The 26,042-nt window shown below is 38.5% G+C and overlaps 2 protein-coding genes across 3 annotated transcripts in view; one reads left to right on the top strand and one right to left on the bottom strand.

The window, feature by feature from the left end:
* LOC147413269 (uncharacterized) overlaps positions 1-4,446 on the bottom strand; it is a 37,479-nt gene extending 33,033 nt beyond the window's left edge. The window contains exon 1 of the mRNA XM_086480085.1: positions 4,200-4,446. Within this exon, the coding sequence (XP_086336211.1) occupies positions 4,200-4,446 (247 nt within the window). The remainder of the gene's footprint in view (positions 1-4,199) is intronic.
* Positions 4,447-5,129: 683 nt separating this feature from the next.
* Positions 5,130-24,097, top strand: ANXA1 (annexin A1). Of its 2 annotated transcripts, none has more exons than XM_086479314.1 (13): positions 5,130-5,179; positions 9,093-9,168; positions 11,352-11,445; positions 12,265-12,359; positions 13,989-14,102; positions 14,698-14,788; positions 15,789-15,868; positions 16,813-16,869; positions 18,235-18,328; positions 18,930-19,025; positions 20,060-20,118; positions 22,167-22,289; positions 23,721-24,097. In XM_086479314.1, exons 2-13 carry the CDS (start codon positions 9,103-9,105, stop codon positions 23,778-23,780), a joined length of 1,029 nt encoding a protein of 342 aa, XP_086335440.1. In that variant the 5' UTR covers positions 5,130-5,179; positions 9,093-9,102; the 3' UTR covers positions 23,781-24,097. The 2 variants fall into 2 exon arrangements, with proteins under 2 accessions (XP_086335440.1, XP_086335439.1); XM_086479313.1 differs by having other exon boundaries at positions 9,090-9,168.
* Positions 24,098-26,042: the final 1,945 nt, after the last annotated feature.

Here is a 26,042-nt window from a genome sequence, read left to right as displayed (position 1 = left end):
GCTCTCCTGTTTAGGTTATTTTTTTTTTTTTTTTTGTGTGTGTGTTTTGTTTTCACAAGAATTTTCTCCATTAAGGGCACTGAGTTTTGCATAGTCATATATTTTTCAATTGTTTAAAATAAAGCTCTGTCATTTATGTTTCCTTCTCTTGAATGCCACTTCTGTTGTCATATACACCCTCTGATTAGCATTATAGACTGTATAGGACAGTGAAAATCTTGTGTGTTCCCACTTCTTTGCCTTATTCCGTTAGCACTTCCCACTGCGTATGCACTGAGTTATATTTTCTCCAGTGACACAATTTTTGTCACAACTTCATCATCATACAGATCTGTTTTGCTTTACTGCGATTTGGAAAAGGATTTGTGTAACCAGGGTTTCCATGTTTTTTTCCTAGAGGCTTCCTAGAAGGTCCAGATTTTCCTCATATAAATTACTTTGGCACACAACCATAGCAGAGTCAGGGCTTATACCTCGAAGACAGTCTAACAAGTTGAAAAATCTGGAAGGGTTTCTCAATCTGCCTCCCTAAGATGTACTCCTGGTAACATTAAAATGAGTGACAAAACTTGAGATCATTTAAGCTGAATGGGACTTCCAGTTACTAAAATGATGGCATCTTGACATGATTTCACACATAGCTATTCTGCCTGTTTCTAGTACAGCATGGGCTATTTTTATTTCTTTATGCAGTTCACTAACATTTTGTGTCTTCTGGATAGCCAAGCTTTGGTTCACAATAAGACTCGGAAAATCCCTTTACAATTCTAGAAATCTCTGGAGCTGCAGAAAGGTATCTACTGCAACTAAGAGAATATTAAGTATTAGAGCTAATTATAAAAGCAGGTGCATGTTTGATTAAAGTACGGAGTTCCTGTTGCCAGAGAGTCAATGCCAATTCAGTATTTCATGAGGCGCTGACACAATATTGGCTAATCCATGATGAAAGAGAGAGATAAGTGATAAATATTTTGTGTGGTGCAAAACCAAATACAATTAATATGAGTCAGAAAATTCCTCAAAATATTTATGAACTATTTCAAACCAGTATCAAGACACAAATGCGTATTGTCTGATTTTTTCCCTATTTGCAAGCTTTCAAAGAGGTCTGCAGCTGAAACATGATCTGAATGAGAAATGACACATTAATGAAGATAAATCCTTTAACAGAGAAGCCGTAAAACATATTACACAGTTTTGATTATGCGTCTTATGAATATATATATATATTATTTTTTTTAAGCATAAAACCGAAAAAGAAGTTCTATGTCTAGATCTGAAGCCCTATGCCAGCCCATAGCATAGGATCATGGGTACCCATGATCAAAACCCAACTCTAAATTGACATACCTAGAATCATGCAGATTAGGTCCAAATGAATAGATAGTGTAGCTTTTTTCACTGAAATTGTAATCTAATCTGTTGTAATGTCATAGGAAGAGATGAAGGTCTGAGGAAGCACTATAATTCAGTATGCAGAAAAATTTTTTTTCTGAATAATGTAACTGAGACATGCTTCCTAAAACAAGAATTTGTACAGTAATGAGTAAATATGTGTTAGTGGAAGAAGTACTGTGTTTGCTATGGAATGTCTTGTTCAAAGTATTAGTGCCTTCAGTAGGACTGCTGTAACTCACACAGTGGTGACAATACAGGCTCTTAGATCTATATCATCCATATCATTGTCTCTAGTACTTGAAAGTTGAGTACACCTGGTTAACCTACAGGTCCTGGCTGTCTAAGGAAATGGAGTAATGTGTTTCTTCTCAGTTTTGCAGGATGTGGGTAAAAGCTACTGCAGATAAATGAAGTCACAAGGTGCAAAAGATGACAGAGGCAGACTCCAGGTGGCTCTAGCTTGCTATCAGCTGGCTCAAAATGGATGATTGTCCTGGTGTTTAATGACTTACTGTCTGAGGTAGTATACTCAGGAGCTCCTGCAGGATAATGTTATTTCATAACAATGCAATTTGTTAGCCTCAATTTCCACTTAATGTTTATCTCATAAGTGCTCTGAAGGTCACTTGTAAAGTGGAGTTCTTTAGCTGAGTGTGGGTTGAATCATCATCTCCCAAATATCCCCAAACTTAAGACTTCTTTTAGGCATCCCAGGTAGAACAAACACAGAGCCACAGCAGGGAAGGCATCAGCCTCTGAAATAGATGTAAGAGATGCTGATCATTCTCCCAGCCTCCAACAAAACTCCTTACTCATTTTGCTATATCTTGTGTAGGATGAACTGCTTGGAGAAACTCCATCTGCCCACTCAAGCTGTTATCACCAGCCTCAAGAGACATACTCAGCAAGGCCAAACGTGGCAGTTTACCAAAAGTGACTATTTTTCTTTTCTATTTTTGCTGAACATTTCCATTTCTCTCAACAGCAACTGTATTCTATACTATGTTGACTATTGCACCAAAATAGTGATACTAGCAGTATGTGAGATATGTCACATTTTATATAAAAGTAATGAAAAATGTTCTTGTCTCATTTGTACTATGACAGTAGTTGCCTGGTTTTGCCACATCTGAATAAACAATACCAGGTCAACAAAAAACAATACACAAACTTTATGAAACAAATTACGAGGTTACACTTAAAAATTTAACAATAAACACTAAAGCTCTCTACAATTAAATTGTACTTTTAATGTATAAGTGTTTTCCATGGTAAAGCTCTCTGCCTCCGATGATGACTCACTCCAGCTTCAGGAAGAGGATGAATCAACATCTCCCCACCCGTTAAGAAGGAGAAAAAGAATATGCAAACAGCTCCTGCAATGAGTTGTAGCACAATGCCTTCATGTTAGATCACTCTGAAAGTAGAAACACAGGCCTGAAAGACAGTACGATAAAAAAGACAAAAAAAAAAAGAGGTGAAAAACCACTATGACGAAAATGGGATAATAGTCCAATTATTGAGAAAGTGCATTAGAAAAAAAGAGTTGACATAGAAAAGTGTCTTAATAAATACTTGTGACACACTGATTTCTAGCCTTATAGCAATGCAGTAAATGCTGCTGTGTTATACTGAGAAATTGCCAAAAACTTATAAAGATACTGTGAGCCTGCGTAACCCAGCTTTCTACATTATTTCAGTACTTCAAAAGACTCAGCTATGTGCACTGGGGATATACACAGATTTTCAGCTTTTCAGTATAAAAAGATTGTAATTAGCCATGCTCATTAATAGACAAAGCAAACAGTCCCAGAAAAACAATATAAACAGAGATTTTTAGCCAACATTTGACACCACTGAAATTACACTGGCAGAATTGTACTACAGAAGGTCAGCAGGGGAGGAGCAATCTGAAATTCATACAGCGTAATTAAATAAAAAAACCACAAATACAACCCCACGACTTGCTCACAATGTTGCTGTCAGCTGGTAGGCCTCCTCAATTACACAGTTTACTGAAAATATCTGAAATACCTTTGCCAAATAACACGTGAAATGTGCAGGAAAAAAGGAAAGAACAACGTGCAGGGGAAAATTGCTGTCAAAGACTTGGGGGAGCTGATGGCTCCCTGGGGGGGGGGTCCCATGGGGGTTGGCAAGGCAGGGCCTGACAGTTCCTTCTGTCTCACTGCCCCAGCCAGCAGCAGGACAGCCAGGGCTGGGGGGAAGGGGGGGGGGGAGCACTGGGGGCAGCCCCAGCCCCAGGCATTGGGCACCCCCCTGGGGATGGACATGGCGATGGGATGGAACAGGACAGCAGCCCACAGGCTGGGCCCAGCCCAGATCCCACAGCCAGTCCTCGTCTGGCTGCAAGGCAGCAGTGCGGTGGCTCAGGCAGGGACCAAATGCTGGGGCTGCAGCTGAAGGCATGTCCCAGGGCTCTGGGGTGGCCTGGCCACTGCCTCCCACAGCACTGCTAGGGGCTCTCCCCTTGGCCCAGTGAGATGGCGACCCACTTGACTCTGTCTATCCACCCAAACCCTGTTGGGAGACGCATTTAGGGATCCAACACTTTCTAAAGAGCTATTTTAAACAGAGGAAGGCATAAGCAATGCTGGATTATGTATGCAATGATGTGCTACATTTGAGGAATTTGAGAGTGTCCCCTCTAATGCTACCCAGCAGTCTGTTCCCCTTCACCCTAATTTTATTAATTGGTACACTTGGGTTTCAAGGGCAGACTGCATTTCATGTATGTTCATGAGAAGCACATCAGCCATACTTCCTCATTCTAGAGGTACCAGTGTGTTGTAGCAGGTCCAGATCAGCAGAAAGCAGAACAGTAGCCAGCTGGGAGGCCAATCTGCTAGTTGCAAATGCTTCTGGTTCAGGAAGTGGTATTTTTTCATTGTGCTCTTGGCCAATCTGAGATGTTAGAGATATGCTGTGTGGTGCTGTGCCAGATGGGCTCTGAAAAATGTGTTTGGCTAGCTCAGTGAAGAAGTGCTTGCAGAAACCCACTTCTAGCAGGCTGGTGAACTCCCTCATCTTGTGCATCTGTCACTTTGAACTTCAGAGTTTAATCTGAGTGTTTCAACCTCTTTCAAATTACGTGGGTGCCCGCTATCACCCATCTATTAAACCTGACAGTTTTCAGGTGGTTTGGTGTCTTTTTTAAATAGTAAAAATAGGGTATCAGTATCAAGTTTTAGACATGTTTTATTCCTGGACAATTTCTGCCATGGGTTCATGTGCAGAATAAGTGGAGCTAATAGCCACCAGAGCTCAGTGAAGCTGCAATGAGTCTTCTCCACTCTTTTTTTCCTCTCAAAGTTTCACTGAGCAAACATATATCTTTATATATTCACTTTGAAGTGGAATCAGATATGTCAAAATATGGAGGGAGTAACTCAAGTGTAGGTTTTTAACATCTTAATCTTACTGTCCGAAAAGATTTATGGCAGTTTACTTCAGTGAGGGATGTGGCCATGGCAGGGGAGGAGAGATACTAAGGCATGCTCATTCGTTGTCTTTTCCCTTCTGAAATCTGCTCCTGCTTTCTCCAGCACATAGTTTTGCAATGAATCTTTTTTTGTGTGGTTTTGTCTTTTGGATGGCACCCAAATTTAGCTGCTGCGAAGACCAGATGGTTGCTGGGGCTGTGGAAACACTCTGGTTGCTAGGTGGGGTCTCCCGCACAATGCTATATAAGCATGGAGAGCCCTCTGCTCTCTTACTCCTGACTGTGCTACCCTGAAAAGTAGTATTTGTGAGGACAAAGGTAGGTTTTTGTAGCTCTTTGTTGCTTCCTATAGACCTGACAAACTTTAAGAATTGTATACTAAATTTGTCAAGTGACCTGGTGCAATTTTCTGTGAGTTGGATTTTCTGGCAAGGGAAAAGATGGGTGTTAGCAGGAGAAATTCTTTCAGTTTTGAAATGTTTCATATACACAGAAGGGCTTGGACAATTCCTGCTTTTATTTTATGTGTGTAAGGAATTAAAAAAAAAAAAATCTTAAAAGATTAAAAGCACACTTATTTGGAGTTGACTGTTTCCTGTGCTTTCTCTTTGCCTTTGTAGTAGGCTGCTGTAGAAATCTGCAGTTCCTGGAAAATTAATGTGCTTTGTATGGAAATATAAAGCTTCAGTAATAGTTTGCTGCTTTTGGATTGTAGAGGGTTCTTTCATCATGTTAGTGATGAAAATGAGGCAAAGCAATCTTTTAGAAATGTAAGCTCAAAACTCTGGTTTTTTAACTAAGAACCAAGGCAGACCTGTAAGTAAGGGCTCTGTCATCTGGGGTTTTGTTCTGCTAAAACTTTCCACTGAATTTTCCAGGGATGAGACTGTATTTCTCTCTGATGTTCTCATTCAGCTTCTCTAGACTTTCCACTGTAAAATATATTATTGTGTTAGATCTACTACTTGTTTTTCTGATAGGGTGTAATGACCTTAATTTACATCAAGATCCTGGTAACTAGCACTGGAGAGGAACTAGAGATGATATATCTGATATAGTTCACAATACGATTAAATAAGCATGGAGGAATGTTTTTTGGCACAGACTATAGCGTAAAAGTCTATTTTGTGTCTTTAAATATTTTCAATAAATATTGAGTATTTTCTCAAAACTTTTAAAGTTTTGCATATGTCCAGTTCCAGGGGGCTTCTTCTGGGGACTGGGAGCCAGACAGAAAGCCACACTGCAGCAATTCTTGTGAAGCAACAGTTAAGGCTTTTGGTCTGGATTTCTGTTTGATTTTTCATTCCAGTTGCAATGTTGACCATTATAATTGGGAATGATAAAATGCATAAAAATGGCAGTATTTTCCAAAGTGAGAAATTTTAAGTTTTCGATCCTCTTTCCTTTTAAAAGGGACATCTACACATTCCAATTTGAGAATTAGGACACACGGCCTGGACAGTATTTCATTAAGCAGAATAACTCTCAAATTGGTATTTGGTATGGAGTAACCAGAAAGAAATGTCACACTTTTCTACGGTACTCTCTGTTTGCACTGTTCTGTAGGTACATACATTTTTTCCTCTCCCTGTTCATAGACTTTGTCCTGAGCTCAAAAGTAGAGGAAAATATATGACAGGAAGCAATCAATTCTTCCAGTCCTTTTCATACTAAATTAAAATAAGATTTTAACTGAATTTATCCCTCCTGTATCTATGTATTGTTTATATGAGCTGTTTGCATTTTAAAGTGGCATGTGTCAAAGCATTGGGAAAGACCTCAACTCTGTCAGGGGGCTGGCTGTCTTCCTAGCTTCCAGTCTTCTTTTTTTCTTATTAGCCACAGTTTGTTATAAAGCAGGCAAACAGTTTTATATGTAAGGCAGTTTCTTAACTTTGTGAGCCAATTCAAGCAGAGTGAGGTCTTTAGCTCCTCTCAAGAGCCATTGCCTACTTTGACTGCTATTAAAATTGTGTTATTTGTTTACTAGATGGAAACAGATGGATCTACATGCCGAAGTGTCTTTATTTAAAAAGGAGGGGGGAAAAAAGACATAGTTTTTAAGCCACAGAATTCTTTTAGTGTATCTCTAATTTAAATTAGAATAGACACAAAGGTTTAGAGGCTTAATAAACCAAATTTAGCATAGGCTAGCAGCCTTCTGCTCTAGTCATCCCCAAGAGCAGTAACACCTCTAGAACTGGATGTGAGGGGTGGGGGTGGGAACAGACAGAAGAAATGGAGATATTAGCAGTTCTCCCTGAAGCCAGCTGTCCCTGAGAAGGGACTCTGTCAACCAAACATAGTTTTTGTCCCAGCTTTTCTCAGATCTGCTTTGAGACTGAGTCTTGTTTCTTAGTTTTAAGCAATTATATACTCTTGTGACTCTATTAATCAACAGACATATCTGTACATGTCACTGTTGGTGACTCAGTGCACCTAATATGGAGACTTTAAAATGTTTTCATCCTGCTACATACACCCTTTATGTATGCTGTTATAAAATGCGGCAGAACTTTAGATACTATAGCACTTCATCTGGCCTCATATACATCTTCTGTCAATACAAGAAGGGTACAGTTGTTTTTGATAGCAACATAAGTATGCTTTTCTGTTCCTCAAGAAATGCCATGTGCATAAAAGCTGGTCCTTCAAAATTACACAATATTTTGACCATTATTTACCCAGATGAGACCTACTCTAAGTGACATGGTTTTGGAGTCAGTTTCAGCTTTTCTAGCACCACAGCCAGAGCTGAATATTGTGTGCTCAGGGCTGAGGGAAGAGCTCGAAAGCAAGAATTTTCTGGGGAAGCAGGATTGTAGGTGGCTTATGCCTTGCAGAGGGGTGGGAAGTGTGGAGCTGGGGTGGAGGGCAGGAGGAGGGCTGTGGGAGGTAGCTGTTGCTTTGTCAGTGGTAGCTGTTGCTTTGTTGGCAGCTGAACGTGGAAGTAAATTTTACAATTTTGCTATGAGGGAAAGAAGGAGCTAGGCTGCAGCTGCACAGCTTGGTCCTAGGTGTGGCCACTTTAAAAGACTGTTCTTTGCCCCTCCTGTGGGACAGAGGGTGTAAGTAAGGCAAGTGTGTTTGCAGCATAAGCAACATAATTTTTTATACTTGTGTATATGATTTACATCATATCATCTGCACCCTAAGACCACACATAGCATCTTGTCACTTCACACTAGGTTCAAAGACACTCCATTTTGCCCAGCAATATTACCTTTAGTTTATTGTTTATATGTATGCCTTAAAACCAAGTATTCCCTAGAGTTTGCTGTGTATGTGTGTTTGGGAAAAAAAAAAACCACATCTATTTTGAGGAGATCAAAAATGCTTTAATTGATAAAACATTAATTTCTTCTCTCTATTCTCTCACTGTTTCTATTAGCAAAAGAATATTCCTCACACCAAAGTTACGAAGCAACCCATTCTTTATTTTCGGGTGCTCAATGTCTATTCACATGACCATTGGTGTTTTTTCTTATTTTGCATGGCACCCTATGGAAAAGCTGGACTGATTTTTGGTTTGATCGGTAAAAAGCAAAAATTACTTTTTTTCCCTTCTTAAATGAGTAATTGTCTACTCTTTTATAGAAATTGGAGGAAATTTCCTTGTAAGAAATAAGGAACAACATAGATGAAACTGTCTGATTTTACTCATCTTCCTTAGGAAGGGGTTAGTCAAAGAAATTACATGAGAGTGTATTTAACAAGGCAGTATCTTTTGTCTTCATGTAACACACAAGAGGTCCAACCTCAGTCAATGATCAGACAAGAATACTTGATTACCACTGAATTTGAACAGAATCAAATATTCAGGTAGCTAAATGGGCATAGCTGATACCTAAAGTTATGGGGAAATACAGATTCTAGTTGGTTTCTGGTAACTTCCCTTTGTAAGTCAACACTAATTGCTATAGATAAGGCTTAGGTATTTCCACAGCAACTAAACAAATAGTCCAACTACTTTGCTGTTCTATTTCTAATCTAAAACTCCTGCAAGTAGCTAAGGGTACAGGGGTAAGCAAGCAGTTGTGGAGCATTTTATCACCTGCCAAACATAAAAGTTACCTGCTTCCAACAGCACAGGCCCACTACTACTTGGGAGGCTAACCCCTGCATATCATAGTTCAGGAGAAAGCATTTCGAGGGGGAAACCTTGAGTTGCAGTGGTACAGAAAACGATGAAAAATGGTTTGTAACTTGATTCATCTCTTCCCAGAAGCTCTGTCAACATGGCTATGGTATCAGAATTTCTGAAACAGGCATGGTTCATGGAAAATCAGGAGCAGGAATGTATTGTAAGTATTATCACCTTTTGAGAGCATCATGATTATTTTCAAGTAGTTTTAGAAGTGATTTAAAGGCATAGGCCACAAAACATCTTTCAAATACTCAAAGGGAGGAAAAACAATGGTAAAATTGCAGCAGATTAGATCTGGAAGCAAAATTTATTGTGGCATATAACCTAATGTATCCTAATAACATAGTAAGTCTGCTATCAGATGAAAAATTACTCTTATTTGCACATATCAGTCTACTTATCAATTCCTAGGCAGAACTAGTTACTGTAATGAAATTGTAATGCCCAGTGGCCAATCACCGATTCACTCAAGCTTCCTCTTTAAAGTAGTAATCTGATGCACAGGCATGCGAATGTGTAAGAACATGTTCAGATGACGTACATGGGAAAAACAGGGACTTGTAGGCTGAGGTACAGGAAGCCATGAGTTGGACCCCAGGAATGTAAAGGAGGAACTAAAGTCACTAGTATATGTCCTAGTTTTTATATCATAAGTCATGCTTATGGTGGAAACAGTCATGGTAAGTAATATAACATCTCAGACAATCAGTACTGATACTGATTAGAAGGGAGGTTTATGGTCGTGAGAAGTCAAGAGTTACTGCACTAGGATGTTGTGAAGAGTGATAATGAAGTTGATTACCTTTGCCGACAGTTATTTCAGTAACTTAAAGTGGTACACTGTGAAGGCCCAGGAGATCTTGAAAGAACTTTCATCTTGAAAAAAAATGAACATGGGGAAATTCCAGTAAATAAAGTTTTCTGCTCTAGACCTTTGCGGATTTTGCGATTTTGACTCCACAACATTTTGTGCATAAACCTTTGGCTTCATCATCCTATCCATCTTGCACTCCCAGGGTCCTGAGTCATTCTTGTTGTGGTGGTTACAAATGGGTTTTTATTGCTAGTAGACAAGTTTGTCATGGAAACCAGTATACAAAACTAACCTGTTGCTTCTGGGAAACAGGCAGCAAACAAGACCCATTCCTCTGCTGGCTTATCACACAAGTCACAGCGATTTTTTCAAAAATATGCAAGACACTGCTTTCAGAATGCAGTCTCTCTGCTTTCTTACAACTCCTAGTGATATAACTGTGTAGGCAGTTGAATTTTTAATTATCAGACATTAGAAGTATACAAAATTCCATGCAGAATGTTGTACGTAAAACATATATCCATAAGACCTTGCCATTTCTCCTGTGCTATTTAACTTCTGTGGCAAAGGACTGAAAAAAAATTAAAATAATGAGCTGCTGAAACAGGAGAAAGAGAAAGGTGATTCTGAAAAAGTTTAGCTAACCTACCGGAGTATTTTTTAGTTAAAAAAAAATCTCACCATATATCATATCAATGGCAATTTTACATAAATATTTCATCCAAGAATCTTGGGGCATTTTACAGCTTATGTAAAAGAAGTAGATGTCAGTTAGGTAGTCCTGTTAGGTTATAGGCTCTACCAGTAACTTGATTTGTCATGTTGCTGATTTAGGGCAAACCACATAATCTGTCACAGTGGAACTCATCATCTCTAGTTATTCCCAGAGCCCTTTAGATGTTAATTAGGGAGTGCCCATCTGGGAGTGGATTCACTAAAGGCAGCCAGTAGACAATGCCTGTGAAGAGTATGGCTTGTGTCTCAAGTTTCAGAGAAGCTGGGTAACAGTTCCCCAGTTCCTTGTAGGATTAGGTTTGAACCCTTCTCCAAAGTCCTGCATGCAAGAAGTGCTTGTAGCCTTAGGTATGAGTCAGCTGAGGAGTCACTTAATGTGATGCACATTCAATTTGCATAAGATAAGCAAAGAAATTAGTAACACTTTACTGACAGTGCCTGTAGGATTTAACTGTGGCTTTAGAGCCTTTAAAATTTTGATATAATTGCCTACAAGTGACAGTTAAGAAGTATTTTCATGTGTCCGACTTACTGTGAGAAACAGATCTTCAAGTACCTAACATATATGAAGTACTTTCTATTTAATATAAGAGGTGTGAAAAGAATAGATCCAATGCATCCCTATTACTACATCTCTTTAGGTCTCTGTAGTTACAAAACTGTGTTTGTTCCTTGATAGTTCTATAGTAAGCAATCCCAAATACATGCATTTTTAGGCTTCTAAAACTGCTTCTTTGCAAAAATATTCTGTGGAATGAGCAATTTTAAAAGATTTTCTATTTCCTCTGCAGAAAAGTTCAAAAGGTGGCCCTGGAGTACACTCATATCCTACCTTTGATCCATCAGTTGATGTTGTTGCTTTGGACAAAGCTATTACTGTAAAGGGTAAGAGGAGTAAATATTTAACGTGCTACATTAGGACTCTTCCTTAGGAAATTTTGAGAATAGCACTGAATAAAATATCAGAGCAAAAGGCAGTGGCAAGCAGGAGAGGTGCCTCTGCTTTTATAATCTTGGCAATACATTAAATTATGCCACTTGGTAAAGAATCTCAACTCTTTGATATTCTGATGTTATATTATAATTTCAAACCTTAATACTACATTAAAGTCTTGAATATGTTGAAGGAAGGGTTGTAAAACTTTAATTTCTAGGGAATAAAAAAATATTATAACATACCATACTAATAGTTTTTGATTTGATTTCCATAAAATCCCTGCAAGAGGCAGTGAATATGCTGATAAAGTGCTGTATGCTTCTATTGTGCTTCTCTCTTCTAATAAAATTCATGTTTGACACTTTGCCTGTACTTTGAAATGTTTTTCAATTTGACTTACTGAGATTAAATGGCTACGCTGTCTAATTATTTTTTTTCAGTTTTTCTTGTAGTATAAGTTCTGCACTCAGAACACTTTAAGACTTTCTATATGAAATTGTAGAAACATAGGTTAATCTGTTCTATAGGAATCTGTTTATTTGGTTTCTTCCCTACACCACTAATTGTAAGTTGGTAGATGATTACAGTTTTTCCTTTGGTTAAATTTCAGTGCATCAAGAAATCAAAATATGACATAAAGATAATAATAATAATTAATAAATAATAATAATTATTATTATTATTAATAATAATAATAATAATGCTGCGCTAGAGACGGCTATAGTATTTCCAATATATTAGACATTTTTTTGTTTGGTGACTTATAGGAGTGGACGAAGCCACCATCATTGACATCCTGACTAAAAGAACAAATGCTCAGCGTCAGCAGATCAAAGCTGCCTATCAGCAGGCTAAAGGAAAGGTAAAATATATTCAAGCTAAGCTTAAATTTACACCTGGAATATCAATGTTGCTTCTGGCTCAGGTGGTACATACAGATTTAGCCTCATAGAACAAAAAGTTACAGTATTCTGACTTCTGCAGTTAGTGAAATCGATGTCAGAATCATAATACCCTGCAACTACATTGCCAGTGCTAAGCCTTCGAATACTGTAGCCCCTAGTTTGAAATAAAAATAAAAATTTTGAAGTTCCGACTTTCCAGCTTTTTGATTGCCCTAGAGATCCTTTAAATCACTAAATCACTGGGAATGCAGAGATTTCACTGCCACCTGGGAGACAGGCTGCTGCGAGAAAGGGAGGGATGGAGAAGGGGACTTGGAGGTATCTCTCCGAATTTTTTAAGTCCAGATAGAATACTACATAGGATAGCAAAATTGTAGGGCCATAACGCTATTCCACAAGTATACCAACACTGGTATAGGGATGGGGGAACAAGGATCAGTGTTTTTCTACCTCTGAGTGGTAAAACTGTTAGCCCCTGCAACTGAGAAGCTTGGAAATTACTGTGTGTTTCTGGAAAAGGTTTTAATTGCACTTTTCTCGATAACAAATTTTCTCCTGCAACAAATTGAACCTGTAACTCTAAATTGAAATTACAATTGCACAGTTGGCATACCAGAGTTACTGAGCATTTGCTCCTGGGAAAGTGATTGAGTGTGACTTTCAAAGGCCAACTTAGAAAGTAAGTCTAATAGCTCATTTTAGCCTAGATTTCCTGTTTCTGTTCAGGAAACCTCACTTGTGATTTTCACAGCTGTCTTGCACCTCAGAGTAAGCTCCAGTCTTGCAGTTGTATTTTTTAAAGACCAAAATTAAAATAAAATTTCAAAGACACAGGGAAAGTAATGCTGTTAGATTATTAGACACCCTTGTTCCTGGCATACTGTCAAAAGCAGAACAGAATGAACTATGGATGTGCTTGCTACTGAAATAATCTCTTTGGTTTAGGTATCCTAACAAAGCAGGTTGACCTTCTCACTCTTACAGCCACAACCTGGACACATACTTTGTGCAGAACAGGGCTGTAACTTTTAGTGTAACAAAGTAGAGTACTGAGCATTTCCAGATAGCAGGCAGAACAAATCAGATTTTTTTTTAAACTTAAATTAATGTCAAATTAGAATATAGCCCAAATCCTAACTTCAGGACTTGCAGTTTTGTGTAGGGCGATATTATGCTATGTCCACAGAGTTTCAACTGCAAATTCTGTATCCATTATGCAGTAAATGGATTAATTAAATGTTATCCAGATAAGCAACTCAGTCATAATTCTTAAGAGAAATAACCTTCTCTTAAAAAACCTGTAGCCTATTTTGAGTCTTCTGATACTGTAACTGGGTGAATATGGCTGAACTGCAGTGTGTGAAAGCACTCTTGAATGCTTACTGAAAAACTCTGACACTTTGATTATGTTAAATAAAGGTGACAAATAAAAAATTTCAAGTAGGGCTTCATAATTATTTGCTGGTAGCTAAAGGAATGATGTAGATTAAGACTCATCAGAGATCAGACTAATTTTTGGACAGTAGCTGAACAGCAGCTTTTTAGCATTCACTAGCTTGGTGTGTTTCTTATTCTTCCTGTCACAGAGTCTGGAAGAAGCCTTGAAAAATGTTCTGAAAAGCCACCTGGAAGATGTTGTGGTGGCTCTGCTCAAAACTCCAGCTCAGTTTGATGCTGAAGAACTAAGAGCCTCTATGAAGGTAAGGTAAAAACTTCTGACAAAAAACTTTCCTAAATACCATAAATAATTATCAGGACCTGTAAATGACACTGGACTTGGATTTCAAAGCTTGTCTTTGAAGCTATTGTCTTCATTTTAACCCTGTTCTATAAAATAAATCTATACTTATAATCCAGGTTCTGAGAACAAGACCCAGTAATCTCTGCTGAATTTTAGGGTTGAAGGATATTCTTTTGCGAGAAGCAAATCTCTGCCTTCTAAAAACTGTTTGCCGATGCCGTGGTATAAAGCCATAGTGTTTTCATATATCTTTACCTAAGAGAAAACAAAAAGGGAAGGGGATATTTTTCCACATAAATTTTAGATTCCTGTACACTGCTTGATCCCTTTAGCACTACTTTTGGGTACCAGTGATATTAAAAGTGACAAAAAATTAATTCCAAAAGAGTTGAAATAACAATATTGTATGGAAGCACAATGTTTTTCATTTTTCTTTCTTGTTCCACGTGGGGCCTTCAGAGCCAAGTCCATGACATTTATCTTATTTCTGTTCTTCTAAATTTTAAGTTTGCTGTATCAAATAACAATCCTAAAAATTCAATCACTTTTATCAGGGGCTTGGAACTGATGAAGATACCTTAATCGAGATTCTGGCGTCAAGAAACAATAGAGAGATAAGAGAAATCAGCAGATACTACAAAGAAGGTAATTCAGAGCAAGAAGTATTAATGGTATAAGTCTGTAGCAGACATGTTACATGTTTCAATATGAGAAGCTGAGATGACGTTGTAGGAGGCAAGTGAAGCTTCACATAAGATTGAAAGAGTTGCAGGGGAGGGAGGTCATGTTGACTTTTCCTGACCTACATAGATCCCAATGCAGAAGGAAAAGGCACATCATTGCCACCAGAACTACGGATGTCTCATGGAATGGGCCATGCCTTTAGATGCTTTCAAGGATGCAAGCAAAATCCATCTGCTTTTCTTCTCTTGTAACTAAGCCTTGGCTGACTTGTTAAGACCTCACTAGGCTTGGAAAATAATGTTTATTGAGTTAGCAACAGAGATAACATTAGCACTAAGTGCAACCGGTGAACTAAAGTGGGAAAATCTTTGAAGAGATAACTAAAATGTAATGTGGCATTTCTTATATCTGTAGAGTTTACTGCAGTCAACCAACATTGTCTAATTAAATAATGGTTTCTGAGATTACGGACTAACTTTTCCAAGAGGTTTCCATTCAAATAGTCTCAGTTAGAACCTCAAATCAATAGTTTGTGGTTTTTTGGAAGAGTTTTGTGATTGAGTTATGTGATGATAGGAACAACCAGAAATAAGAATGAAAGCCAAACAGCTCAGAAAAATTTTCAGGCTTTTTTTTTTTTACTTCACAAGCTAGAGCCCAAGACAATGTTTCCACAAGACCATAGAGAAGGACTTTTTCAGCAGACTTTGAGTATAGTCTTCGATTTCACATCTCAGGGATTAGAGGACATGTTACAAATATACCTCTTCTCTTGAAGCTAATGAGAGAAAGTAAGAAAACTGCGTTTATATTGGGCATATTTAAGTGGGAAATTAAGAAAAGGATGAAAAATCATAGTCTCCTAGAATGGTTTGGGTTGGAAGGGACCTTTAAAGTCATCTACTCAACCTAGTTTAAGTTTGATAACTTAAAACCAAACTACAAATCCTTTTTATTTCAGTGCTGAAGAGAGATCTGATGCAAGACATTATCTCTGATACATCTGGAGACTTTCAGAAGGCTTTGGTTGCTCTAGCCAAGGTATGCTGTGCTTAAGCATTTTGAGTTATGTTACCTGTAATAAAAAATTAATGTTGTCAAGACTATTTTAGAGAAACACATACATTAAGTAGGATTTAGGTAATATTTATTTCCTTACATTATTTTTTATTTATATATCTTAGACCACATAAATTGTTCTTAAACAAGCTATAATGAGGTTTTATCTCAAAAGCATTTTAAAAAACAATGATATTTATTATTGTTTATCAGTTATGCTTTCAAGACTCCTTTTTGGTGATAACTGTCTGTAAGCACCTGAAAAAACAGTAGGCATGATGTCATGTCAATTGACTAGAAATAGAAGAAGAAGAAATGCTTACAATTAGAGAAATAAACTTTTTGTCGCACTGTTAAGATATGTTTCTAGTAGTTAAATAACGGGACAGGGGCAGGGAGCTAACAAGTGGACAAAGTGTTTTGTGAATTTCTGTGCAAAAGCAGATGAGTTTAAACACTGAAGCTGCCCAATTAAAAAAACACTTTAAAATGTGTAAAGACCTGAATCTTTTACTGTTGAGTACATGTATATGAAGCTTGTACATGCACGCAGGATTATTTTTTGATATGTCCATGTGCATGGTTTTGATTTTCAGTTTTTAGTTTCAAGTCGGTTTAAAAAGTGTGTATTGAATGGTCATCAGGGAGCAAATCACAGCTTCTAAGCCTGCAACTTCACAGTAAGAAACAATATTTCCTGTGGATTTTAGTGCAGGTCTTCTGAAGTAAGTTACTGATGGTCTTAGAAGCGTGAGCTGTGAATGATTACAAATACACCAGCTTTATTTACAGAATGATTGACATAACTGTATGTATCTGCAATTATGTATCAAATTATGTGTGATAACGTTAGTGTGGAACTCTAAAATGCCGAGTTTTGATGTGATTGTGACTACCAGTGAAATTTTATTTATTTATTTATCTAGGGTGACCGATGTGAAAATTCTCATGTGAATGATGAGCTTGCTGACAATGATGCCAGGGTAAGATCATACTTGGCACTCTGCAGAGCTTCTTCATCTGACTTGAGTTTACACTCTGGCTGGGAATGTTCTACCTGAATCTTCTGCATTGCAGACCTAAAAAAGATTTGTATGTTACATAACAATATTTTCTGAGGAGATGCTATTTTATGAAGTTCACGTAAGCTTCGTTATCTGAAGGAAATTAAATGTGCACCCTAATGTCTAGCTTCAGAAACTTTTCTGCAAGATCTCTTCTAGTTCATGTAAAGCACGCAGACCATTTGGAGTAGAGGTTGACAATTGGAGAAATTAGACACAATCTTCCTTCTGTTTATAACACAGAGGGAAGACTTGAGGGACAAGGATGTACTCATATATATGCAGAACCAGCTACCATACATCGACCAGTGTGAACTCTGCAGTGTGTTAGCTGTAGCTATTGCTTTACAGTGATGAACCTTTCAAAACTATTGGGTAAACCTCACAACCATTTTCTGAATAATTCTAAAATAAACAACTGATCTTTCCCTTATTACTTTCACCATTAGTGTGATAATTTTCGTTAAAATCTTGGTAAACCTTAGCTGTCTTTCCTGATTCTTCGCCTGTAAAATGTGACATCACTGTTACAATTTAAATGTAGATTGGCTTTAAATTGATTTGTTAAAAATCCAACCAAGAAAAAGCCATTGAGCAATAATGCTTTTCTTCCTGCTACATAAGGAGTTTAGTTTTGGCACCAGCCCTAACTATGAAAGATCAGTAAATGAATACTCTGTCTAAGCTCAAAAATTCAATAGTATTTCTCTTGCTGCAGACAGAGTGTTATTCAATCTTCTTTGCTGCTGTGTGGAGGCCTTAAATTATTACTTCTAGAGAGGTCCGAGGAGGTAAGGAAAATGAAGGAGACTGATTTGGTTCTTACTTTCCATTAAAGTCACTTTTGGAAAGACAAGGAGTACTTGCTGCATAGGCTTCTCCTTCATATTTGTCCAGTTAATAGCAGAGATAATTCCGTTGGTCTGAAGAAAGTCTACCAGTCCTAAACTCGCATGCAGACTGTAAACATAACATGGCATATGAAAAATATCTTCATTCAAGTATGTGATCTTGGAGATCTAGATGGTGATTGTAAAATGTCTGAAAATATGTTTTCTAGCTGCACAGTGTTGTCTAAGTACTATTATGACATAAGTGCAGTTTTACTTGCTAGAGGTAGAGTTTGCTGTTTTGTAGAGTTTTGTTATGAATTGTGTCAAGGGCTACAGTTCATTACTGATAAGCAATGGCCTAACTTTGTCTGGTAGCCTCTGAAGTACAGCATTTCTGTTTGAGTTTTACTATACTCATGTTAACTCTACTACTTTCTTTTCTTTTTGACAGGCCTTGTATGAAGCAGGAGAGAAAAAGAAAGGAACAGATATTAATGTGTTTGTTACTGTTCTTACTACAAGAAGCTACCCACATCTCCGAAGGGGTATGTTGGATGAAACTTTGTGATTCCTTTGAATGGTATTTTGAACATGGCCTACTCTTGAACTCAGAGAAGATAGAGATATGACTCTGACTGCTACAAAGGTCTTTGTGATTGGACACATGCTTGCTGACTAAGGGTGCAGTTGGCAAGTTGGCTGTTCTTTCCATACTAGCCTGGTAGCCTCCATATCATTTAGGTAATTGACAAAAATGTTACCATGAAGTCTCACATGACTAGTGATCGTAAGGCCAAGGGATCAGGGTGGCAGATGTTCTGAGTGCTCCTCAGCAAGTTTGGCCTGGGTAGATGGGTATCATCTAATGTCACAGGCTCCAGTGGAGTCATTGGACCACCTCTATCCCTACCAATGGGAACATGATGTCTACCATCCTAACAAAGTCCCATTTCTTATTCTGACTACACCAGTCCATGCAATAACACCGCTCTTTACATTGTGCTGGCTGAAGAAAATGAGAAAGATGGCCCAGAATCAGTCATTTGTGTGCACTGCTGCACCAGCGAGGGCAGAATAAGGCAGAGGCAATGCAGGAATAATACTATATTTTCATCACTATTCACTGAATTTTCTTCCCTTATTCAGTCTTTCAGAAGTACACCAAATACAGCAAGCATGACATGAACAAGGTACTGGATTTGGAGCTGAAAGGTGATATTGAGAACTGCCTGACTGCCCTTGGTAAGTGGTTCTACTATATATACTGACCGTATGAAAACACACATTTTACTTCTGTAATACTTGCTGCGATAGCAAACCATTCTGGGCTTACCCTGCTTCACTGAGAATCTCGCTCATTAATACTTTAGAAAATCTAGTCCAAACATAGTGATTTAGTTGAGTGATTTAAAATCAATTAAAGCTGATGAATGAGTAGAAGTACCTTTCCTGATATGTAGGAAGGCCTTTTAAGGAGAACATCAAGATAGGAAGACCTTTACGGGAAGTCAATATGTCAAAAAGAGCTGTCAGCGCAAGCACAATTTGTATCAAAAATCCAATAGTTTTAAGCCTGTCTTCAAAAAAGCCAAAACCAACCCTATTCTTCTTTAAATTTTGTTTTTTTGAAGACATTTATAATGCATGATTATTAAAAATATAACAAATTTCTGTCTTTGTTTTTTTCAAGAAAATATTCTTATAAGGTTCGTGATAAAGATGTGTATTAAGACCTTCAACATTACTGTTGCTCATAAACAACCAGGTGAGGGAGTGGGCTCTGATTAGTGTACCAGGGTTGGACCTGGGAGCCAGATACCCATCTTGTTCTAAGCTTTTTTATCACAGTCAGGTGTACTTCAGATAAAAGAATAAGTCCCATCAGATCTCTCTTAATATCAGAAGTGAAGGGCAAGTATTTGGTATAACTTGGTTTACAAAACATCAGTTCATAACTTACAGCTTTGCTGTAGAAGACACAGATGCTTCCACATTTTTCTTCTTGGGAACTGCAACGTCATTCTTCATTTTGTGGCACTGAACTAGGGATCACAGTCTTGTCTTCACAGTGACTGTTCTCCCCTGTCTATTTCTGAATAGACAGGAAAGGAACTGCTACTTCTCCCATATTTTGAAGACAGGTGAAGAAGAGAATAATTGGATGTGCTGGTAGGAACACTGAGACTGTTTTATAAAGGTTTTCTTTCTGGACTTTTGCCTTTTGTTACTTGTTACGTACGTAACAGATGTGACCTTATCTCATTGTTTTGTTACAGTGAAGTGTGCCACAAGCAGACCAGCTTTCTTTGCTGAAAAGCTCCACTTGGCGATGAAGGTAACCTAAAGGACAACTTTGTAAACATGGGGTACTTTGTAAGCTGTAAAATAACAAGCTAGCTAGAGCCTCTAAGCCCTTTGTATGATAGAAAAGGACTGCAGAAGGAAATTCAGTGTATTTCTCTCCTTCTGTTCCTTCCTGTGGTGGGTTGACCCTGGCCAAAATGCCAGGTGCCCACCAAAGCCGCTCTATCACTCCCCTTCCTTAACTGGACGGGAGAGAGGAGAGGAAAAAATAACAGGCTTGTGGGGTTGAGATAAGGACAGGGAGATCACTCAGCATTTACTGTCACGGGCAAAACAGACTCAACTGAAAGGAAATGTAATTTATTACCAATTAACTCAGAGAAGAGTAACGAGAAATAAAACCAAATCTTAAAACACCTTCCCCCCACCCCTCCCTCCTTTCCCAGGCTTAACTTTGATCCAGATTTTCCTCCCTCCTCCCCGTGAGCGGCACAGCGGGAAAACAGAGAATGGGGGTTGGGGTCAGTTCATCACACTGTCGTTTTCTGCCGCTTCTTCCTCCTCAGGGGGAGGACTCCTCACACGTTTCCCCTGCTCCAATGTGGGGTCCCCCTCATGGGAGAAAGACCTCCATGACTTCTCCAGCGTGAGTCTTCCCATGGGTTCAGTCCTTCATGAACTGCTCCAACGTGGGTCTCCTTCATGGGGTGCAGTCCTTCAGGAACAGACTGCTCCAGCGTGAACCCCCCTCAGCGGGTCTCTGGCAGCAAACCAGCTCCAGCGTGGGCTTCTCTCTCTCCATGGGCCACAGGTCCTGCCAGGAGCCTGCTCTGGTGCAGGCTTCCCACGGGGTCAGAGCTGCCTTCAAGTATCCACCTGCTCCGGCGTGGGGGCCCTCCACGGGATGTAGGCAGTCATCTGCTCCACCGCCCACGGGCTGCAGGGGGACAGCCTGCCTCACCATGGTCTTCACCACAGGCCACAGGGGAATCGCTGCTCCGGCGCCTGGAGCATCTCCTCCCCCTCCTTCTTCACTGACCTTGGTGTCTGCAGGATGTTTCTCTCACATATTCTCACTCCTCTCACTCGCTGCAATTACTGCTGCGCAACAACTTTTTCTCTCTCTTAAATACATTATCACAGAGGCGAAAAACGCTGTCGCTGATTGGCTTGGACTGGGCCAGTGGCGGGTCCGTCTTAAAGCCAGTTGGCATTGGCTGTATCAGACATAGGGGAAACTTCTAGCAGCTTCGTACAGAAGCCACACCTGTAACACCCCACCCCCCCGCCCCCCGCTACCAAAACCTTGCCACGCAGACCTGTTACACTTCCTTAGAAACCTCTGAGTGTCTCTGCATAGGAGGAGCTGTCTGTTTGCTATAGTGTGTTGAGGAAGGCACCTGTCCATCCACACATGTATCTTTTACTCTAGACAGTGACAGAAAGCTAACTGGAACTTTTCTTACTTATGAAACCACAAAAACATTAGTGAAAAGTAAATAGGAAAGCAATTGGAGATCTGGACTAGAACTTTGTAGAAGCTTAATCTTTGACAAGACATCCATGGTCCACCTGGCAAATTTGGAACCTGAGTTGAGTGAGGCAGCTGGAGATCCTGAAGCAGTCTAGTATGCAGGTGTTTTCATAACTCCTGTGACTTCATTAGGAGCAACATGTGAAAATTTGAGTGAAATGTTATGAAAATACAGTTCATTGCACTATTAAATTATTAAAAAAAGGCAGTGAAGCTTCAGTTGTCTCTGGTGTCTAGCAAGCACAGTGAAGGACTGACTTCTTCTTAGGAAACAGCTAAAATAAATGTGTAAAATTAAAAAAAAAAAAAAATCCAAGGGTGGAGGTAGCCTGTCAGAAGTGAATTGTGCTCATAGGGAACCGAAGGGGGATATGAGAGGACCCCTTTGCGAGAGATGTTAAGGCAGTAGGATGTAGAATCTGTTCACCCAAAAAGAAGTCTGATGGATTAACACAGAACTTTGATTTAAGATGTTTCAATGACTTAAATGTCCTCTTTTTTTCCTCTTTTTTCTTTTTTCTTCTTTTTTTTTTTTTTTTTGACAGGGCTTTGGGACACGGCACAAAGAGCTGATCAGAATCATGGTTTCACGCCATGAAGTGGATATGAATGAGATCAAAGGCTATTACAAGAGGCTGTATGGCATCTCTCTCTGCCAAGCCATTATGGTAGGTTTTCTCTCAGGTGACACATGAAATGCAAAACAACTGAATGATTTTGGAAGTCTAGTAAGGGTTTGTTAACTCTTATGCACCTCGATCACCAGTTCATCCTGAGTAGCTCATTGTAGCTGAGTAAGTCATGTTCCAAATGATCCACGTGCTAGTAGAACTAACTCAATTTCTAGGGCAACGTTTTTGTCATGAAAGCTACGGCAATTTGTTAGTAGTGGTACATGTCTCAGGGTATCGTCTTACAGTAGAAGCCAAGAACTGAATGGAGACTACAGTATCCCCAAGTTCCTGTACTTGGGCAGACATAAGGTACATTGGCAGGAAAGTGAATATGATTGCACTCGCAGCTCTGTGGGAGATAGTCAACGCAACTGGCTATTGCTTTTTAGCATTTGAGGTACTCCTGCAAGTACCGTGTTAACCTGACTTCTATTTGGCCTGCTTTCAAAGTGACTTAAGTAAATAAGTAAAACTAACAGAAATATCGTCTTAAATGGGACAGACCACCCAACGTATTTTTCCGAAAAGTTTGAACTGGTGAGGGACTTGAAGAAAGCTAAACTTGCAGAGCAGCTTTGTGGATGCTGGTAGACAACACTAAAAAAAAATAAAGCCTTGACTGGAGTGGAAACATACTGCCTACATGTATCAAAATGCTTTTTTGATTTTTATTGGTGTTTGCTACTTTTTCAGTTAGGTGCCAAAGATCACTTTTACTCTTCCCTCATGAGTGTGTGTGACGTTCCTTATGAGTGTGTGATCTGTAATTTGGTATGCCATTACATCACCTCATCATGTTCCAAACTGGTGATTGCATCCAAACATCTTGAGGTGTAGCTTGGCTACACAAAACAATTCATATGTTTCTGAAAAGTAGATTCAAATTCAGGAAAACATAGCACGTAATAATTACGCTGCATACTTAATGCATATTATCCATTTTTTCTAAGCTGAATAAGTGATCATATGGTGAATTGAGTATCACTGTACCATTAGCCTGTGTTTGAGATAATCCTAGATACATTGTGTATAGTGTTTTAATATTAATTAACATTGGACATTACTGGTCAAGGAAGGCATTTTCACTTTATCTAGAGAAGAAAAGCTTAAGGTCCTGGGCGGATAGAAGTCTGTGCTTCTCTTCTTTATCTATGCCATGAAACTTCACAGGATTTTTATTGGGTTTGTCTCCCTCTGCTCCACTCTGGAAATGCATATGTTTATTTCTAAGTCATGCAAGTAACTTCAGTGAGGGTACGCAGTTCAGGCTCAGTCTGTGGCTAACATATATGTGTTATCAAGTGATTAATTTATTTGGGTGAAAGACTGATGTTTGATACATGTATATTGAATACTTACTAAAATTTATTTCACTTGAGGCCATTATCTTAACAATTGTGGGTTTTTTTGTACTTAAATTGACAGGATGAACTCAAAGGGGATTATGAAAACATCCTGGTGGCCTTATGTGGAAGTGATAACTAAGTTTCATGTTCATGCAATGCACTGAAGCCCTGTTACTGAAGGTCTTTATCTTTGCCTCAGCTGTCTACATAAAATACAGGCTTTATACAGTGAGGTTTCTCTGGAATGGTACTTAGTCCACACGTGTTATGTCAAAAACCTGTAATCTGGAATGTATTTTTTCAGTATCTTTATTCTGAATGGCCTTAATATCTCTTGTTGCCGTTATTTATCCAAAGCCAAAGAATGCTCCCAAGTTTCTATTTGCTTAAGTATGAAAAAGGTAAAGTTTTAATCTATTCTGAGCAAATAAACTTTTAAAAATAAAATTAACCTCTGTGAAACTTTGAATGTCCTTTATTGCTTTTATGCATATAATTTCAAGTTGTCTGCTTACAGTGCATGAGAGAAAAATCAGTAAATAACTTAAATAATCAAAAATAGTGTGGCAATGTCAGACAGTATAGCTGAGCCTACACTTTTCCATTTCACTTCAACTAGAGTTTATGTAAGCCAGACATAAGAAAAATAACTAGAGAGAACTTGTTAAAAAAAATTAACAATATAAAAAAGCTAATGATATCTCTGTCTTGTTCTTTTGCATTTAAATTCTAGAGTAAATAAACCTCTTACGTTTTGTACATAGGGAAAAAAAAAAAAAAGAAAAAAAAATGGAAAAAATCTTCATAGCCCATGTAGGACTTTTTTTTTTTAATTATTATTTTTTTTTCTGATGAGTTGTGTAAATTTTCAGTATTATCTCCAAAGTAAAAAACCTACTGTCACTACCTCTATTTTGGACAGAATATATGCTTGGCATTGTCCCAATTGTGCCAGACGCTGTACAAATGAGTTAATTAGAGCCCTCAGGTGCACTGGTGGAATTAAGCATTACTTGTTGGTTCTTCATTACATGCAAACACTGCTGGTCTTTGTTACAGTGACCTCCAATCACTCATTTGAACAACAGCATGCTAAACTATTGGGAAATCTAAGGTCATCTTGGCTAACGTGTTAAACATTGCAGGCCCTCTTCATATTGGGATGATGTAGGGTAACAGAACCAGATGTTTGGAAAAGAAGTCTTACTCTAGAAGATGCATTGTCATTGACAGAGCTGGAGGGAAGATTCCCATGTAACTTCCACAGGGCCAAGTTTTGATCTACCTCAGTTATTTTTCAGGATCTACAGTTCCCACCCTACCATAGTTTACTTTGTTGCTAATCCTTATTATCCTCATAGGATATGTGGAGGAGAGACATTCTAACCAAAGAAGTTTATGGGACATATACATGATAGTAGTCAATTAAAAAAAAAAATAAACAAACAAGCAGGCATATGCACAGAGATCTTGTGCTAAAGGTTCTTTTTGATCAAATTACAAGCTTTAGAGAAAACAAAACCAAACCACATTGTATGTTTTTGACTTTGGCACTAGCAAAAGATGCATTTTCTTAAGAGACAGAATGCAATTCCCAAATCCTTTAGTCCATACTATGATGAGTTGGAAAAGTTAATTGTGATAATAAAAGTTGATTGGAATGAAAATCTAACTTTACTGAATATGAAATGAAGATGGTAAGTTGATTCTTTACCAGGACACACTTGCTTCCTTTCTCACGAAAGAAAATGCATAGAAGGGAATGATTAGTTGCAGCTGTGGTTTCCTTTTGAACTTGTGGTGATAACCATCTATGTTCTGATCATATGCATATGCATCAAAATATAAATATATGTGCATATAAAGCATACATGCTTTCTTATCCTCTTTGGCATGAGTAACAACCTATTAAAAGTGAAGAAACTTCAAGGAATGGATTTTGTGATACTACCTGTGTTGCTGGCTGGACTCTTGGAGAAACAAAAAAAGTAGAGCAAACCTGTACATAGTGGATAGGTCATAGACAATTAACTTGTAACCAATGTATTATTAGGCCTAATGGTGAAACTGTTTCAACATTTCAGTCATTGTGAAATTGAGAGGTGTTGTAGCTATGCAAAGGGAAAGAATCTGATTTCATCAGCACAGGAAAGAATTTTTTTTTCAAGAGTTATGTGTGGTGGTACAATTTCTCCTGCCCTGGGCTGCTCACTACTTGGTGCAATCCCCCCTCCCTAGGCCACGTACCAACCTAGCATAAGTCAGTTATGGATTGCATAGTGTACCAGAGTGTTAAGGCACCCCCTTGATGTACTTGGGTCCTGTTTCCCCTATCGTTTGGGAACAATAGTTGCAATCTATCACCTCCTGACAGCGTAGTACATCAGTACCTTGGTCATAA

This window comes from Leptosomus discolor, chromosome Z (assembly GCF_034619465.1).
Source record: "Leptosomus discolor isolate bLepDis1 chromosome Z, bLepDis1.hap2, whole genome shotgun sequence".
In the NCBI taxonomy this organism is placed as follows: domain Eukaryota; kingdom Metazoa; phylum Chordata; class Aves; order Leptosomiformes; family Leptosomidae; genus Leptosomus; species Leptosomus discolor.
Note: the sequence above shows the minus strand (reverse complement) of the source record. Positions and strands in the feature narration are given on the sequence as shown.

Bases quoted from the DNA above. Each gene is read 5' to 3' on its own strand.
- ANXA1 (XM_086479314.1), top strand. From the start codon at position 9,103: ATGGCTATGGTATCAGAATTTCTGAAACAGGCATGGTTCATGGAAAAT. The intron at 12,360-13,988 runs GTAAAATATATT...TTCCTGTCACAG, and splicing joins ATCAGCAGGCTAAAGGAAAG to AGTCTGGAAGAAGCCTTGAA. The intron at 19,026-20,059 runs GTAAGTGGTTCT...GTTTTGTTACAG, and splicing joins GAACTGCCTGACTGCCCTTG to TGAAGTGTGCCACAAGCAGA.